The sequence below is a fragment of the Pristiophorus japonicus genome, chromosome 6 (assembly GCF_044704955.1).
Source record: "Pristiophorus japonicus isolate sPriJap1 chromosome 6, sPriJap1.hap1, whole genome shotgun sequence".
NCBI classification, from domain to species: Eukaryota; Metazoa; Chordata; class Chondrichthyes; family Pristiophoridae; genus Pristiophorus; species Pristiophorus japonicus.
In genome coordinates, this window is record NC_091982.1 from 81,289,895 (window position 1) to 81,309,870 (window position 19,976).

Below are 19,976 nucleotides of genomic sequence, written 5' to 3' on the forward strand. Positions count from 1 at the left end.
GCGGCAACTACAGGGGAATCTCCCTGCTATCAGCCACTGGGAAAGTTGTCGCTCGAGTTCTCCTCAATCGTCTTCTCCCTGTGGCCGAAAAGCTCCTCCCGGAATCACAATGCGGATTTCATCCCCTACGGGGCACAACAGACATAATCTTTGCAGCGCGCCAGTTGCAGGAAAAATGCAGGGAGCAGCGCCAGCCCTTATACATGGCCTTTTTCGATCTTACAAAGGCCTTTGACATTGTCACCCGTGAGGGTCTATGGAGCGTCGTCCTCCATTTCGGATGCCCCCAAAAGTTTGTCAACATCCCTCGCCTGCTTCACGATGACATGCAGCCCGTGATCTTTACCAACGGATCCATTACAGACCCAATCCACGTCCGGACTGGGGTCAAACAGGGCTGCGTCATCGCTCCAATCCTCTTCTCAATCTTCCTCACCGCCATGCTGCACCTCACAGTCAACAAGCTCCCCACTGGAGTGGAACTAAACTACAGAACCAGTGGGAAGCTGTTTAACCTACGCCGCCTCCAGGCCAGGTCCAAGATCACCCCAACCTCTGTCGTTGAGCTGCAGTATGCGGACAACACCTGCGGCTGTGTACATTCAGAGGCTGAACTCCAGGATACAGTGAATGTATTCACTGAGGCATATGAAAGCATGGGTCTTACGCTTAACATCCGTAAGACAAAGGTCCTCCACCAGCCTGTCACCGCCGCACTGTCACTGCCCTCCAATCATCAAGATCCACGGCGCGGCCCTCGACAACGTGGATTAATTCCCATATCTTGGGAGCCTCTTATCAACAAAGGCAGACATTGATATGGAGATTCAACATCGCCTCCAATGCGCCAGCGCAGCCTTCAGCCATCTGAGGAAAAGAGAGTTTGAAGACCAGGCCCTCAAATCTACCACCAAACTCATGGTCTACAAGGCTGTAGTAATACCCGCCCTCCTGTATGGATCTGAGGCATGGACGATGTATAGAAGGCACCTCAAGTCACTGGAGATATATCACCAACGAAGTCTCCGCAAGATCCTGCAAATCCCCTGGGAGGACAGTCGGACCAACATCAGTGTCCTCGACCAGGCTAACATCCCCAGTATTGAAGCACTGACCACACTCGATCAGCTTCGCTGGGCAGGTCACATAGTCAGATATGAGACTCCCTAAGCAAATGCTTTATGCGGAACTCCTTCATGGTAAACGAGCCAAAGGAGGACAACGGAAACGTTATAAGGACACCCTCAAAGCCTCGCTGGTAAAGTGCGACATCACCACTGACACCTGGGAGACCCTGGCCGCAGACCGCCAGAGGTGGAGAAAGTCCACCCGGAAGGGCGTTCAACTCTTCGAGTCTCAATGCAAAGAACTTGAGGAGGCCAAGCGCAGGCAGCGGAAGGAGCACGCGACAAACCAACCCCACTGACCCCTTCCCTCGATGAATATCTGTCCCACCTGTAACAGGGTCTGTGGCTCTCGTATCGGACTGTTCAGCCATCAAAGAACTCACTTTGGGAGTGGAAGCAAGTCCTCCTCGATTCCGAGGGACAGCCTATGATGATGATGATGGTCCCTCTGTAAGAGAAAGGCTTTATGTTCCCATAATGACCAGCAAGGTCCTAAGTTTGATTTCCAGTCAGTGCTGTTCTCAGCAGCCCTGACGATTATCCAGTAACCCCTGTAAACATCGTCGGATGTTGATTGAGGGCAGTATTGGGCTCAACTCTGATGCTGCCGAAGGGGGATAGGCCACTGGCACTTGTTGCCAGGGCTCAAATGTGAGCGAGATACCATGGGGCAATCGGTGCTCATGGAACTAAACCACATTCCAACAAAACCTACACTCCCACTGGAGCCTTACTCCAACAAGAAGTCAACACCTTCAGGAAAGGAAGGGGAAAAACTAGTAAAAGAAAAGATAATTAATGGACAGAATGAGTGGGTGGAACCTTGTGAGCGGCGTGTGTCTGAATTTACGATCAGCATTTTTGACCTGCGAAGCACTTTTACCCAGGTACTAAAGAGGAATGTCTGCTCTCGTCTTCTATTTTTCGATTTAATACTTCCGCTCCTCGAAATGTAATCTTCTGTTGATATTTGAGATCTGCTCAAGGTGAATCTGCCCCTCTCATTCTATCAGAGAGTGCTTTAAAGAGGAATTTTTTGCTGACTTTATTTAATCTTGTCTTTCCAAAGCCAATTTCTATCTCATAATTGCGCAAGGTGAGGACAAGAAGTTGTATTGAGATGTAATCTTGAAATATTTATGCATTACGCTTGCACTGACGTAGCAAATATACTACTTTCAGAGATGTGAGTGCGGCCTTCGCAGAAGGTACTAAAAGGAATGTCTGCTCTCATGTTCTATTTTTAGATTTAATACTTTTGTTCCTTGAAATGTAATCTTCTGTAGATATTGAGATGTAATCTTGAAATATTTATGCATTACTCACACCCACAACAGACACACCCAGTCACACAACAGAATGGCATTTCGAACATGACAATCACATGGGTTTACATCACAATTCTCGGATTACATGAAAAGCACAGATGTGGAAGGTCATTTAGTCCATCTTACTTGCTCCATCCAAAAAACCCTATAATTCCCCCATTGCACCATCCAATTATTTCTTCTTAAACGATTCCAGGCTTTTCATCTGCACTACTCTATCTAGAAGTTCAGTCCATGCATTGACCACTCTCTGGGGGTAATTAAAAATGGATGATATCGGATCAGCTGCCCATTATACACCATTATATGCGGATTTTCCTTTCTCTTGAAGTCATTGGAAAGGAAAATGCGCGGCCAATCCGATATCGCCTGCTCACACTGTCGCCAAAAGTTACAACTACCCCTTTTGTGCAAAGACCAACTTCCTGATAGTTCTAAATTTGCCTTTTACTAATTTGAACCCGTATCTCTTTGTCCAACTCTCACAATTTAATTTAAAGTAATATTATGGATTTACTTTTCCCTATCCCTTAACTACCTTTTGCACCTCTATAAGATCACCTTTTAGATGCCTTCTTTGAAAGCTGAAAGACATAGGTTTCTCCAATCTTTCACCATAACTCAGATCTTTGACACTAGGGATCAGCCTCATGGCTCTTGCTTACAAGGAAAGGGAATTCTTCAGTGACACTGGACTGGTAGCACACACTTGCTGACTTTCATTTCACGTTTACAGGACCACTTGACATTAGTCATTGGTGCCTGGTAGTGTTGACTGAGTAAGATTTGTAAGTGCTTTGCATTTATAGTAAAAATAAAAATAAAGGCAACGTTACCAACCAGCCATCACTGCACTTGTGATCTGATTGCACGTGATACCACCCCTCATATTGAAATTTATTTCTTCCTCTTCTTCAGAAGGAGAGCAAATAATCAAAAATAACATCACAGGAAAAATGGCAAAGTTCAATTAAGTAAAAATGTGACCAGTCCAGATAAATTGGAAAGAAACTCTCAAACACATTGATTAGGGTACATGCTAAATATACTCTCACAAGATGTAAAGGGGTGCAACAAAAGCTGGAGTTCAGTGATGAGAAGGTACATTTAAATGAGACTTAATAATGAGGCACATGATAAATCTAGTGCTAAGAAAAGCAAGCAAAAAATATAGAAGGGAAGATCAGAAAGATTAAGAGGATGTATCACATTAGATTGGTAGGGAATATAAAAGGAAACAGTAAAAGTTTTTATAGACATAAAAAGTAAAGGAATAAATAAAGGGTAGGGCTGATTTGAGACACAAAAGGAAATCTCATGGAGGATGAAGGAGTGGCAGATACTAAATTAACATCTGCCTCAGGTTTTAGTTTGAGTTTAAGAAATAGAGATGAAGCAATTAGATCAAATAATTATAGGTAAGAAAGTAATACTGAAAAACTGGTGGCAATCAAAGTGGAAAAGGCACTAGAATCTAATGCCATGCATTCTAGAATGCCGAGGGTGACCCAACAGGAAATAGCAGGGGTTCTGATCACAATCTTTCAAGCACCTCTGGATATGGAAGTTGTTGCAGAGGACTGAAAGGCTGCCAATGTAATACCTCTGTTCAAGAGAGAAAGAGATAAACCATCTAACTATGACCCAGTTAGTCTAACATTGGTCGGAGTTCAGTTTCTCGAAGCGTAGAAAAACATGGACTAATTAAGGACAGCTAGCACAGACTTGTAAAAGGCAAGTAGTGTCCAACAAATGTAATTGAGTTCTTTGATATAGGACCTGCATGGATGTTGTGTGCGTGGATTTTCAAAGGGGTTTGATAAGGTGTCACATCGGAGGCTTGTTGATATAATTAAGGCAAGTGTTATTAAAGAGAGTGTGGCAGCATGGACAGGAACTTGATTAAAGCACAGAAAACAGAGAGTATGGTTAATGGATGTTTTTCGGATTGGAGGGTGGTGCTCCCCAAGGATCAATGTCAGGATCTTCTCAAGATACAAAGAAGATCTGGATTCAGGTATATGGGGCACAATGTCAAAATACGCAGATGTAATAAAGATAGCGAGCATGGCTAATTGTAAAAGTGGATGTAGACAGGTTAGTATATTGCATAGATTGATATTGGATGTAATTTAATGCAGCAAAATGAGATACATTTGGTGATACATTTTGGAAGGAAGGATATGGAGAGGGAATACATACTAAATAACAAAACTTTAAAAAGAGTAGAAGAGCGACATAGGAATTCAGTTACACAAATCTTTAAAACTAGAGAAGTTGATAAAGCTGTAAAAAAAAGTATCTGGGATCGTAGGTTAAGAGCATAGAGTACAAAAGCAAAGACGTAAACTAAAACTATACAAATCATCGGTTAGGTCATACATTATTGTGTGCCTTTATGGTTACTCTACTTTAGGAAGGATATCAAGGTGACGGAAAAGGTACAGAAGAGATTCACTAAGATAATACCAGGATAATAGACTTTAGTATTAAAAAACACTAGCAAAACTGGGTCTTTTTTCATTAGAGCAAAGAAGGTTAAAAGGAGATCTAATTAAGGGTGCCCAGAAGTCTGAAGGGTTTTGATAAGATAAATAGGAAAAACTATTTGCACTGGTCAGTGAATCAATAAGTAGAGGGCACCAAAAGATTGAAGGGACAGATTAGGAGTCATGTTTTTCCATTGAAGGTTATTGGGACATAGAATGCCCTACCAGAAACAGTGGTGGAAGGGGGATCCATAACACCTTTTAAAAGAGTAGATAAACATTGAGAAAGAAAAGCTTTAAAGGACATGGGAAACGACAGAGAAACATACTAAATGAAAAACAATTTCAGAAAGCTGGTGCAGTGTCATGGGCCAAATGGGTTCCCTCTGTGCTGTACAATTCTATGATTTTATGATTCCCATTCCCCTCTGATATGCACCATTCCTGTGCAAGTTGTTGATCTGGTCCCAACTCCATTCAGCAGCTTGTAGTGAAAGCTCCAGCGTGCTTGCCACAGACTACAAAGTGTCCTTTCGTCCATAAGTAGTGTCTACAATTATCAATGTGATAAGTTTGTGATCTCAACAATGCCATCAGTGGAAAGCCCCAATTGGTTGCAAACTCTTCCTGCCTCTCTACAATTTCAACAATTTTTAACAAGCTCACTAGGGTTTCTCTATGGGACACAGTAACAAAAAAAAAACTATTTCTAATAAAATATGCTACTAGAAAAGATCATTCAATTGAATTGTATAACTGTAGGCAAAATACAATTAGATGTGTTTCTGGAGAGTGAGGAATTGAAGACAACAGTGAGAAGGAAAGTTGGTGGGGATGGTCTTTCAAAAAGAGATGGATTTGCTTCGGCTTAATTGCCTTTCTCTGTTTCCTAAAACTTATTCTGTGTTTATCCTTTGCAAGCTCCACAAAAATGTGAAAACTACAGAAAAATATTACTTGAAAACACTAGTTCTTCATTTTCAGTAGATAAGGTGGTGTAACAACTGAGTAGGAAAGCTTTAGATTTGCCCCCATGTCCTATCATAATAAAGCCTGATTGCTTAATAAGATTCCTCTTGGATCTTGACTGTTTTTCTTCTACTCTGTGTTAGTGTTGCAGGTGCAGTGCAAGAAAACAATTGGACAAGAATATCACGTTCCATAAACTGGTGGCTTATATGATCGCCTTGCACACGGGTAGGCTTTTCAGTGCCATCTGAGGAAGATGGCATTCTTCTAACCCCCTTGTATCCAGGCATAGTAAATGCAAGGCTTTTATTTTTCACTATTGTATGGCTTGCTTGCTCAAGTAGTTCAGTGGGAGGGAGAGATTTTCCTCTTCGCTGCAACAGTGGCCCAACTTCAAGCGAGGCACAACTTCTGCCTACCCCATGCTTGCACCCCAGAGCCCAACTTATTTTGCAGGGTCATTTGAATGATTTGGGCAGGCTCCCATGCCAAGGGCACCTGCTTCAGGTGGGATGGAGGGAAATTGCTGCGGTGACTGCCATAGTGTAGCAGGGCCAATGATACTGGCTGGGTTTAAAAACAATATCAAAATTCAATTTTCCAGCCTTGCCCAGTGCAGTCGATTGATCAGTGATCAATTACACCAGGAAAATTTTTACTTTTTACTTTTAATCTCCTCCCCCCACCTCTGGATGCCAGAACATGCATTCTGCTAACATGCAGATGATAGGAAATATGTTGTATGATGTATTCTGATCAGTCTAATTACAACATAGTTGGCCATATATGGGTGGGTATATTGTCATCATCATAGGCAGTCCCTCGGTATCGAGGAAGACTTGCTTCCACTCTTAACATGAGTGCTTAGGTGGCTGATACGAGAACCACAGTCTCTGTCACAGGTGGGGCAGATAGTCATTGAAGGAAAGGGTGGGTGGGACTGATTTGCCGCATGCTCTTTCCTCTGCCTGCGCTTGATTTCTGTACGCTCTCGGCGACGAGACTCAAGGTACTCAGCGCCCTCCCGGATGCGCTTCCTCCACTTAGGGCGGTCTTTGGTCAGGGTCCCCCAGGTGTCAGTGAGGATTTTAGACTTTATCATGAAGGCTTTGAGGGTGTCCTTGTAATGTTTCCGCTGCCCACCTTTGGCTCGTTTGCCGTGAAGGAGTTCCAAGTAAAGCGCTTGCTTTGAGAGTCTCGTGTCTGGCATGTGGACTATGTGGCCTGCCCAGCAGAGCTAATCAAGTGTGGTCAGTGCTTTGATGCTGGGGATGTTGGCCTGGTCGAGGACGCTAATGTTGGTGCATCTGTCCTCCCAGGGGATTTGTAGGAGCTTGCGGAGACATCGTTGGTGGTATTTCTCCAGTGACTTGAGGTGCCTACTGTACATGGTCCATGTTTCTGAGCTATACAGGAGGGCGGGTATTACTACAGCCCTGTAGACCATGAGCTTGGTGGCAGTGTTGAGGGACTAGTCTTCAAACACTCTTTTCCTCAGGCGGCCGAAGGCTGCACTGGCGCACTGGAATATTGTACAGCAGCTTTGTCTATATAGTTCCACATAAATCAAGGCAATGTGATCTTTCTAATACTTCATCTCCAATAAGCGTATGCTTTAAATCTCAGTCTGGGGAAGAGAAGAGTCGCCTGTATTTTGCTATCTAACATTGTGGTCATTTTGTTCCCACAGTAATTCACATTGTGGCACATTTACTGAACTTCGAATGGTTCAATAACAGTCGACAGTCAAGAGAACAGACGTTGGACGCTGTGCTGTCCCGAATTGGGGACAATACCAGCGGCTGGCTGAATCCGATTAGGTCAGATGAGACGGTAAGAAGTGCTCTCTCATAATTAGATAACAATTTTTTGCAGAAAAAAGCCATTTTATATGTAACTAGCTCATCGCCTTCTTGCCACATCCCTCAATACTTACTCTCTCCAGAAACACATCCAATTCTCTTGAACCCATTTATACTGTCTGCTTCAAAAGCATTTCATGGTAACCTACTTTGCAACATGATTACCCTTTGAGTGAAAAACCGCTAAAATTTCCTTTACTATTCTTAACCATCTAATTTTTAACTTGTGTCCATTGGTATTTAAATCCTGTGTAACAGTGAACAATTTTCTTGAATGAACATTGTCAATCTCTTTTATGGCCAAAGAATCATAGAAATTTCAGTGCAGAAGGAGCCTGTTCAACCCACTTTGACTGTGCTGTCACTAGCTCCGTTCCCCCTACTTCCCGAGGTTATCTATCCTAAACCCATTTCCGTGCATTTTTCCTATACCCTGTAATATTTTTCAGCTTTGTGTTTATTTAATTCTCTGTTAAAAATCTTACAGAGTTCAATTATCTCCCATGTCTTCCATCATCATTGTAGGCAGTCCCTCGAAGCGAGGATAACTTGCTTCCATGCAAAAACTGATAAGATCAAAGTTGTTCCAATGAAGGACTCAAAACTCCAGGTCCCGAACTACATCCCGAAGGGTGGAAGATGCCTGGGTGTGGATTTTTTTTTAACGCGTGGTGACCATTGCATACCAGCCACCACACGGGCTTGGCAGAACTAGGTCTTGTTCCAGTGGCAAGGATTACCCAAGACAACTGGAGACCTGCTCTGCTGCATGGACCTAGTATGCACACATATCGCAGTATGGGTTGGCCCGTGCTGCCCCTGGCCCCGAACTCACGCCTTTCCTGGGCCCCAATCATGCCCCTCCACAGTCTCTCACTGCTCCCTCACCCCAACCTCACCGCTCCTGCTGTATCTGCCCATGCTCCAATCACCGACCTGGACCTTGATGATATCACTCTTCGCTGCCCCGACCTGCGTGAGAACACCAGTGGCAGGTCGGGGCCATAAAAGGAGTGGCGAGCAGTGGCCTGGGAGCAGCGTGGAGGCCCCGACCTGCGTGAGACCGTGTCTTACTGGGAATATGAGCCAACTGTTATGTAACTACCAAGAGCCTGGATTTTGTTTTCAGTGGAAAATTAGCACAGCAGTAAATTAATTGTGAGCATTTTCCACAACTAGTGGGCCTGAAATCCTGATTTCTTCTTCCCGCGGGCGTTCGACTAAAAATAGGAGAAAAGATGCGCACTTACCTTTTGGTCGAATGCCCACCAGAGATTCCAGACTCGAGGCCTCCTCTTCCTGCGCAACGGTTCACGTTGGGATGTCCGTAGGAGTCATGTGGGCCTGCACACCCTATTACGGTAAAGTATTTTCTCATTCATAGTAATAGGAGTTTCGTAAGTCCGAAACTCCTATTACTATGAATGAGAAACATCCCCAAATACCCAAACATTACGTCATGTTTTTTAAAAAAACACCTCACATAAATGAAAGTTGATAGAAATGTTTTTGAAAAAAAAAGTATTTGCCAATTTTTTAAAAAAGGTTTTAATTATGGTTGAAAATAAAATTACCTGAGTGGATAGGGTTTTTAACATAAATATGTATTTTTAAATTTTATTTTTATATGTTTTTGATAAGTTTTAAAACTCTAACGCTGGTAAAAGTGGGCTATGTGCCTGCTTTTACCGGGCGCAAGAGTTTTAAGGACATTCACAGGACAAGAGATGATCAAGTAGCGCAAATTGATGCCGTGGGAATGTCCTTCTCCCCGGGATGTGAGCGATCTGTCAAGCCAGACACTTGACAGATTGGAAAAGCCAGTTTTCGGCACATCGCGCGGCAAAAAACTTTTTTTGTGATGCCTTCCCGGGTCCGTACACATTCCGTACGGACCCGGGGAGGCCGGAATTTCCGGGCCAGTATTAACTGCTGAGTGATCATCTTGGTTGTTCCAGAATGTGGGTCTGACAACAGGAGAAGTCTACCTACATGACAAGTGTAGACAATGTTGAAAGCTCGCTTCTGCAAGATGCCATTTGAATGCTGTACCCTGGTGAGAATAGGACTGAGGGGAGCTGGACTGCTCAAAAACACCCAAAATAGAACAGTGATGTTAAAATAGTTCCATTATGCAAAACCCAATTACTCCAGACCACCACCTCTGGTCACCAGCAGCAATACTAAAGACAGCTGGCACTGAGATAAAACCCCTTCAAAAATCAGGAGGCACACTGCCGAGGAGGAGGAAAATCTACTAATGTTTTTGGTGATGGGAATCATATGGAGGGTCCCCAAAAAGAGGAAGCGCTCCAAGGGACAAAGTCTTCCCCTTCACCCCCAAACGCTAACATGTTTTAAGGATATTTTCACAAATATTTCTTATTCATCACATCAAATTGAAAATCAGAACATCAGTTAGCCATCTCAAGAGTAGCATCTGTAACATAGGTTCCACCTAGTGGACTACTGTGGTAATGTAGCGTCTGCTGTTTACAACAAGAATAAAAGGAATGGAGCCATCTTGTAAGGTCTGATTGCGTTATGATGCCGTAAAGAATATATACCACATTTGGCAACATAGGATCAGATTCCTGAATACCCTAGCTGAAATTTTTGTTGGTGGGTGATTCCAGCCAAACAACAGAGAGACTAGCAAGGTCCTTTGTGTTGCAAAACAGCTAAAAATCCAAGGTAAATTACAAGCATACTTGGCTGAACTGCCAGAATCCAGATGACAACGCCTATGGGAATAATAAGGTGCTTGCGGGAGTTTCTACGCGACCGAGAGACTTTCGGAGCATATGTGGAATTACTAGAAATGTTTTTCACCGTGAATAGTATCATCAAAGTCTCCGTTGATGAAAATCGTAACCGGCTGGTGTTGGAAAGAAAACGGGCTATTTTCCTGACTGAAGCAGATCCCGAGGTGTATGAAACCGTGAAAAGGTGCTTGTTCCTGTCAAGCCAAAGGACACATCACTTACGGACATTCTAACTAAGTTAGAACAGCACTACGGTCCTGAGCCCCTGGAAATTGCTGAAAGTTATCATTTCAGAATACAAAATCAATTACCTGACGAGAGTACATGAGTACATTGTAGCATTAAAAAAGCTATCTATTCACTGTCATTTCGGAAACTTTCAGGACCGAGCATTGCGTGACCGCTTTGTTTGTGGGATGAAAAATGAAGCAATCAGAAGAAAGTTGTTGACAACCCCTAACTTGACTTTTAATTTAACTTGTCAGACAGCTATGTCAATAGATATGGCCGACCAATATTCCCGAGAATTTCGTATCATTTCCAGTAATCAGACAACTGAGGTGAATCGCCTGCAGGTTAAAAGTAAAAGGCAGTTGGGCCAAAAGGCCTCAGCAACTGGTCCAGGTAACAGAGCATTGAAGTCATGCTATCGGTGTTTAGAACAACACATTGCTCAAAGTTGTCCATATGTGAAGGCAGAGTGTTTCTTCTGCAGGAAAACTAGGCATCTTGCGAAGGCATGCCGACTGAAGAATAAACCAACTTTCAAGGCTATAAGTAGAAATCCCCAGAGACTACATAGCGTGGAAGAAAAGCAACAGGACGAAGAGATACACGTCATCAGGAGCACGGGGGTATTTAACAGCGATTCGAAAAGTATCATCATCCAAGTAGATGTTGCAGGAACCAGGATACCCATGGAAATCGACATTGGTGCATCCATGAGCGTAGTACCGGAATCACTATACCTCGACAAATTGTGTGATTTCCCATTGGAGAAATCTAAGGTAGAGTTGCGAGTCTACTCAGGAGAGCAAATTCCTGTGGTAGGTCGTATCATCGCACCGGTGAAATACAAGGATCAATTTCAGAGCTTGCCTCTCTTAGTGGTGGCAGGAGTCAAGCCTGCCTTACTAGGTAGAAATTGGTTGGGATCACTGAAGTTGGATTGCAATGAGATTTTTCGTGTTGAAATGAGATTTGCATCAAAGGATGATGTCATCAAGAAGCATCCAAAGGTGTTCTGCGAAACAGGCAGTCCGACCCAAGGCTTCAAGGTGAGTGTCAGGGTACAGAAGGACGCTAGACTAGTTTACTGCAAGCCACGTCCCGTACCACACGCACTCTAGGAGAGAGTTGAGCAAGAACTCAAAAGACTAGAGACTGAGAATATTATCACTATGTAATTGGGCTACACCCATTCTTGTTGTGTCCAAGTCAGATAGTAAGGTAAGTTTGTGTGGTGATTATAAAGTAACCGTAAACCAAGTTCCAGAGGGTAATCTCCCCAGTACATTGCCAAATGTAGAAAATTTGTTCACAACGCTGACAGGTGGCCAGATCTTCTCAAATTTTGATCTCACAAATGCCTACTTACAACTTGAACTAGATGAGGAGTCCAAGTCATGCTTGACTATAAATACTCATTTAGACCTATATCAACTTAATAGGCTACCATTTGGAGTGTCTTCTGCCCCCACCATATTCCAAGGGGTGATGAACCAGATTTTGCAAGGTATTGAAGGTGTAGTATGCTATTTAGTTGACATACTCATTTCAGTACCAAACAGGCAAATCCATAGTAACGTTTTGAATGAAGTGCTCAAATGGCTAGAGAAGCACAGAATACAAGTGACTGCTCGCAAATGTGAGTTATTTTAAAACTCAGTGGAGTACTTGGGGCACAGAGTAGACAAAGATGGTTTACATCCAAGCAAGGGAAAGGTGGACGAAATTAGAAATGCACCCACTCCCAAGAATGTCACTGAACTTCAATCATTTTTGGGTCTTTTGAACTATTATGGGAAGTTCTTACCAAATTTGGCTGCAGTGTTACATCCATTGAATGAGCTGTTGAAAAAACAGGTCCATTGGAACTGGTCAGAAGAATGTGATGCAGCATTCAAGGAGTGTAAAAGCCAGTTGGTAGAGAGCACCATGATCGTTCACTATGATGTATTTAAGGAGATCAAGCTAGCATGTGACGTCTCTCTGTATGGAGTTGGGGCAGTGATCTCTCATGTACTACATAGTGGGGAGGAGAGACCAATTGCTTTTGCTTCACACACTTTCAGTGCCAGTGAGCGTAATTATGTGCCAATCGAAAGGGAAGCTTTGGCATTAATTTTTGGGATCAAGAAGTTCCACAAATACTTGTATAGTCGCAAGTTTACCATAGTTATGGACCATAAGCCTCTGACAGCAATCCTCCATCCAAAGTCCACAGTTCCAACCTTAGCTGCAGCCCGAATGCAGAGATGGCCTTTGATTTTGTCAGTATATACATATGACATTTGTTAGCGTTAGTGTTTTCTTAGAAGAATCACTCAACACTCAGGGTCGGTTCCAATGCTGAAGCAGCTTTTATTACGCTCAGCGGGAAGGAAAAACTCAGGACCGTATCCAGGTTTCTCTTCACAGAACAAAGAGTTACATGTACCTTTATATGTTTCACAACAGTTACAAAACAGTTTACTGCAGCTACACAGCTCATCACGGCTGGACACAAGCCAATCACAACGATTATAGATTACATATAGGTTCTTTAATCCAATAGAATTCTCCTAGTAACCAGGGAACCATTGTCAATTTGGGTTGATCGATGACTTTATATGTTCTCTCCCTAGTTCTTTCATCTGGGAGAAATAATTGGTTTGTAGCCTGGTTTACAGCAAATGATTTCCCTCTTATCTTTCTTCCTGGGGAATTAATTGGTTTATGGCCTTGTTCACAGGAGATGGCTTCCTTCTTATCTCTGCCTTCCCAGGCATTCCTACAGTGGGCCTCACAGGGTTATTGCTCGGTCAGTGAACGTTCAACAGTTCACAGCTTGACTACCTGGTTTCCCATCATGCCTGGGCAGCCATTTTATGTGTGTGTCCATTTAAGCTTATGTGAGTTTTAAATATCCAGCAGGTGCCTAATGCCTAAGTCTATATATATCTACTCTCTACAACAATTCCCCCCTTTCGGTAAAGGGACTAGTCCTAGTCCCCTTTTAACCGACCGTACTGCCTTTATCTGATATTTGTGCACTGCCCGGTACTCCTTGCCTCAACGTGCTGGCCAGTCACGCGGTTTCAGGAGTCCCGGTTGCTTAGATCAAATTAACAAAGGCTAGCTCCTCCCGTCCCCTTATCAAACAGGCTTGTTTAATATCCAGGGAACGGTGATTGGTCCGTTTCCGCCGTTTGTGGCGCCTGCATACCTGGCAGGCCATCACGCCCCATGTTATTGCTAAGATTAATTGTATTCCGACCAGTGTGTGTGAAATAATTCGGATCCATGGGTGGATGTTCACATTTATTCCCCAGTCCCAGACCTTTCTCCACCAACTCTGACTTTGTAAGTCTACCTCGGTATCTTCTTCCAGTTCTTTGATTTTAGTTTGTAGCTGGTGATAGAGTTTTACGGATTGCCCCACTCTGAGCCTTAACTCCCGTAATACTTCGGTTAGATGTGGGATAGGGACTTGCTCTGGCTCGTCATAATCCTGCAAATGATCATGGAGCTGATCAGTTACTTCAATAACTTCGGACTTCCGGCGCCTAACCTGGGTGATATGCGCTTGCCCGATCGCGACAGGTCGTAGTGGTGTAAAGCAAAAGTTTGGCTGCGGTATAGGGCACTGCAGGTCATTATACTGGTATGAACTCTCAGTAGTAGAGACGCAGTATCTTCCCCTCCCTCCGTAGCCTGCCCTCGCGAAGTGCATGTGTGCGGGCACTATTTCTAGTACACACCCGTTGGTTCGGTTAAACCCGCACTCGTCTAGTTCACCTCGGCCCACCGGGTGAGGGCATACTGTGATTTCCCCCCCTTTGCTTGCAATCTGCTAGGGAAATCCCGGTAAGTATGTTGTTTCGACGAACGGCAGAGGTGGTGGTTAGGTAGTAGCGTATGGAGACATTTTCCCGTATTACTCCGATATTCTCTAGTTGGTATAAGGGGAACGGCCCTGAGTCCGGCGTTGCTATAGGGATCAACAGGACTATCCCTATCCCGGTAGTCCTACCCATCTGGCAATCTGGAATTGCGGGGTATACTCGGGTCAGTCCCTTCAGAGTACAATTATCCAGTGTCCCCCTTTGGTTCGCCAACTGAGCTAAATGTGAACTGTCTATCCAATCGGGTACTTCCCCGCGTTGGATCTGGTCGAGGTTGTGGCGGATCTGTCCCACCATCCACAGACCATAAGCATGACAGAGTTGCCCCTGTCTTTGCTTTATTGTTCTCTATCAATGAGGTGATTGATGGTTTTAGCGTGAGCTTCCAGGACTGAGATGCCATCCAACTGGATTTTGGCACCCTCCTTTCCTAGGTTGGCCTGGTCTTCCTGGTTTTGCTCCACCCTCTCATTTAATCCTTGTATGTCTATCGAGTTCACTACGGAGGTTCCTGTATTGAAAACGGTAGCAACATCATTTACTATTTCCCTCTTCACCCTGGGGGCTAACCCCTGTCCCCGGAACCTACTGGCACCCATTGCATCGGCAGCCTGCTGCATTACAACTTTACTTAATACATTGTACATCTTCCTTGACTGTTCGGTACAATATTCCGGCATCTGGATGCCTGAAATATTGATCAGAACAGGCACAATTTCATGTTTAACATTATCATACAATAATTCCCCTTCGTTGTACATTGCAATCCCATTTTCTGGTCCCTTAGTAGTTATGGGACAAGGCAGTTCTTCGGGCAATGTAGTGATTCTTATGGGGCGCGGTGTCGGAGGGGGTGAGAAACATACATACAATTATATTGCAGCCGCCCCCGCCTCCTCGTAATACCCACACAGCCCCATTCCCTTCTTGCGGATGACTGATTGCTGGGATTGTCCCGGAGGCGCGCAAATTATGCCGAAAGTACATTCATCAGGCCCTTTGACATCCCTCCGTTTAATGCATCTGCTCCTTATACCCGTGGAGCACTGTACACATACTCTTATTCTTATTAGGATTCTTATTAAAATAAGTCCTGTCCTTTCTCCAGTCCTTGGCTGCTGGGAAGCACATTCCGTCCGTTAAATTAAACAAGACTCCATAGTTCATATAGTTGTTTATTTCCAGCGTGCTCTGCTGTCCGTCGGTGTTGCCCAGGGTACGTGCATGTCGCAGGGCTATCCATATTACGAGTAGCGCCGTTCGTATTCCCATTCCGGTAAGTATTATCTGTAATTTTAAACAGACGGCCTGGTCGTCACCAGGGGTTAAGTTTTTTTGCTCTACGAGTGTCCCTGTCACCCTGCAAAATCAGAAGGACAAGGTTATAATCGAACCATTTCGAGCTGAATCTGTAGGGCGTGCGCCCGTGTCTTTACCCACTTAAATATTACCCAAACTCCTATTATGACCAAGGCCAAAGCTATTCCTCCAAACATCGCTGTCTGCTTTACCGTTAGGTTGGGTTTGTGGACTACACCTACCCACCGTGGGGTACATTGGCTCTATTGCCAGAGGTGATGGTGCTATGGCTGCGCACTGCACTATCCGTCTAGTCCCGTTATCTCTTCCAGCCTGTTTATCTTAGCTTTTAACTCTTCAATTTGTTTTATTGAATATCTATTTCTTTATTGTATCAGGCAAGTATTATTACATAAGCTAGTTCTGTTTTTATTTTTGTTTCCTCTGTTAGGTGAGTCTTTTTTTTCCCTATTAAGAAATCCAAATTAATAATGTTCAGTATAAAACGGCTGTCAATGGAAAGGGTTAACTCCTTTCCAGGTTTGTAAGAAGACCTGATGTCATTACGTGACTTCACGTAATCATCTGGAAAAAAAAAGTCTTTGTGCCTTCAAAACTGGCTTCGAAATTAGGAATCCGTTAAACAGCATAAATCATTAGAGTAAACTCCAATGTTTTCTTAACTTCTAATTCAAGTACTTGCCAAAGAATTTTTTTTTTTTAAATTGTTTTAAAACAAGACCACACATACAATAGCAATTTTGTTTACTGAAATTCAATTCTGTTTTTTTTTATTTCTCTCTTTCTCCTCGTTATCTTCAAAACCCTCCTGCTTGTTTAGACTGTTCGGGACATTTTGGAAATCTTTTCAAACTGCATTGAAACTTTTTCATAATTGAAAATTCGAATCCATGTAGAGTGTTTTTTACTTATTCCAATTTTTTTTTTTTTTCTAATTAAACCAATATCTTTTTCACAGCAAACATCAACTAGTATTTAGTAAGTTATGTCTTTTTCCATTTAGTCCGTTACATCTTTTTTTTTCTTTCTTCAAATTAGGTTTTGTATTTTACACGGAGGGTTCGTAACTCCATAAAGTTGTTAATTTGTTTACTTTCAAAGTGGCGTCTTTATCTTTTTCTTTTTCTCCATAACTGGAATGAAGTCCATCTTTGAGAGTTTGAGTGCTTTTTCGTTATCTCAAAATGCTCCAGTTTCAAAGTCGTTACTGAAGCTTGCTGTTTTTTTTTTAACATTTTCCAAAAGTTCCTTTTACACCTTCGCAGATAGCTCGCCACTTGCCCAGGAGTTTGACCTGATCAGATTTAATTTAATCTTTCTCTTTTTTTTTTAAATCCACCTCAGTATTTCCTGTGCCTTCTCTGAATATCTCAAAATCCCAATTCAAACGTTGTAATTTCAATCTTTATTTAAAACTTTTTTTTTTAGAAGCTCTTTTTTTTTAAAGCATTCTTTATCTCATTCCGAGACTAAATTTATGTCTTTCAACCCAATCAATCATTGCATGTTTTCTTTCGGCAAGTAAGTGAGCATGTCAAATAAATATTTTGCTCAACAAACCTATTCTTTATTTGTTTATTTTCCTAGCTCCGTAACTTATCATCCGAATAAATCCACACCTGCGTTTCTAACTTAAATGTCTTAAAACTTCCCACATACAGGACAACATTACAAAGGGTTTAAAAAAAAGACTTTCACTCTGTTTCTAAAATAAACAGACACTTGCATTCCTCTTCCAACCAGGCTTTCGGAACATGAAAACATAAAACAAAAATTCATTCTGCAGTCAAAAATCACACAGACACTTCTCACTCAACGATCAGACATTTACAACAGTCTCTCTTCTTGTTTTGGCCGGCTCTATTTTTGGATCCATGACCTTTCAGGGAATTTTTTCAATTAGCTTCTTTTGTTTTTCCGCCAGGTGGCGGGTAAGCGACCCTTCTGGTCCCCACTCGAGTTTACTTGTTTTCATGGCCATTCCTGGGTAGGACTGGTATCGTTAGGAATCTACTCTCAGCGGTCCGCTTTCTTTCTAGCGCGACTTGTAGTAAACTGTCTTTTGGCTACTGTCAGGTCACAAGTTCTGCTGTTACACAAACTTATACAATTCTTAAAAACGCGTTTAAGCAATTCCCGCAGTGCTCTACATATCCTTAACGACTACCTACCACCGCTCAGCCTGTTGGTCCGACCCTGTTCACAGGTTTGGATTCCGTTAGCCGCTGTACACCGCTTGGTTCTACCCCGGGGTATTTCAAATTTCACTACTGGGTCCGGAAGATGTCTCTCGGTATCACGATCCCACGGTCTAAGTGTGTTCCCTACGCCTACTTGGTTCCTGGCCGTCACGTGGGACAAAAGTCCTCTTAATTCAGGCTCAGGCTAGGCGTTTGAGATATTAGACCGTCTCCTCATGTCGATCAACCAGCTTCCACCTTCCGCACCCTTTATACTTAAAAATTGTTTTTTATACTCACCCGGGTTTTTTTCCAAGGGCGTCCAGCGACTCCGGGAAATCCCGTCGACTACGCCATTGTTAGCGTTAGTGTTTTCTTAGAAGAATCACTCAACACTCAGGGTCGGTTCCAATGCTGAAGCAGCTTTTATTACGCTCAGCGGGAAGGAAAAACTCAGGACCGTATCCAGGTTTCTCTTCACAGAACAAAGAGTTACATGTACCTTTATATGTTTCACAACAGTTACAAAACAGTTTACTGCAGCTACACAGCTCATCACGGCTGGACACAAGCCAATCACAACGATTATAGATTACATATAGGTTCTTTAATCCAATAGAATTCTCCTAGTAACCAGGGAACCATTGTCAATTTGGGTTGATCGATGACTTTATATGTTCTCTCCCTAGTTCTTTCATCTTGGAGAAATAATTGGTTTGTAGCCTGGTTTACAGCAAATGGTTTCCCTCTTATCTTTCTTCCTGGGGAATTAATTGGTTTATGGCCTTGTTCACAGGAGATGGCTTCCTTCTTATCTCTGCCTTCCCAGGCATTCCTACAGTGGGCCTCACAGGGTTATTGCTCGGTCAGTGAACGTTCAACAGTTCACAGCTTGACTACCTGGTTTCCCATCATGCCTGGGCAGCCATTTTATGTGTGTGTCCATTTAAGCTTATGTGAGTTTTAAATATCCAGCAGGTGCCTAATGCCTAAGTCTATATATATCTACTCTCTACAACACATTGAGTACAGATGATCAGCTGATCATAGTAATTCTGATGCTACGTCTAGGTTGCCATCCCCATCACAAGTTACACCCAACAGGGAAGAAGTGTTCTATTTTTCATACATTGATGAAGTGAAAGTGGCAGTCACAGCTAAAGAGATTGGCAGTGCAACCAAACGTGACCCAGTTATGTCAAAGGTTATGATTACATATCAAATGGCTGGCCAAACAAGGTATCAGGAAAAGAGAATCATGATAGAGGTAGAGTAAGAGAGAGAAGTGTGAAATTAAATCAGTAAAGAACCATCACCTTCTATGGTTAAAGTGGTTACCAGAAAAAGTGGTGAAGATATGTTTCCTGGGGCGGGCGTTAAATGAAGCATTAAGGCTGAATGTTCCATCCAGGACAGTAGAGCAGCATTGCACGACGATTGATGTCATCATCACACTAAAAACGGAGGGCTGGGCGCCAGTGCAAACCAATAGCCGAATCTCCCTCCCGGGCAGTAAATCCTGGACATCCAGCATAATGCCCAAAAACAGCATTTAACATCCCACCGGAGCACTAACTGAGGTAAAAATGAGTTGAAAATCCAGCCATGTGTATATTCAATACTGTGTTTATCCTCCTTTGTGAAAATAATTCCGCAAATTTTATCAATATACAAGCAAGGAATATTTTAAAAATTTATCCCAAATAAAATATTTAACACATTAGAAAGGAGTTCTTTATAATGGGGCCCTAAGTCTTGGCTCCTGATAGAAAAACTGCCTCTTTTAAAGGGGTCTTTTTAAATGCCAGTACAGACATAAAAAGCCTTTAT

General features: G+C 43.0%; 1 protein-coding gene across 1 annotated transcript in view; it reads left to right on the forward strand.

Moving 5' to 3' along the window:
* LOC139265174 (cytochrome b-245 heavy chain-like) overlaps window positions 1–19,976 on the forward strand; it is a 54,244-nt gene that overhangs the window by 12,840 nt on the left and 21,428 nt on the right. The window contains exons 4-5 of the mRNA XM_070882098.1: window positions 6,057–6,141; window positions 7,604–7,746. Of these exons, the coding sequence (XP_070738199.1) occupies window positions 6,057–6,141; window positions 7,604–7,746 (228 nt within the window). The remainder of the gene's footprint in view (window positions 1–6,056; window positions 6,142–7,603; window positions 7,747–19,976) is intronic.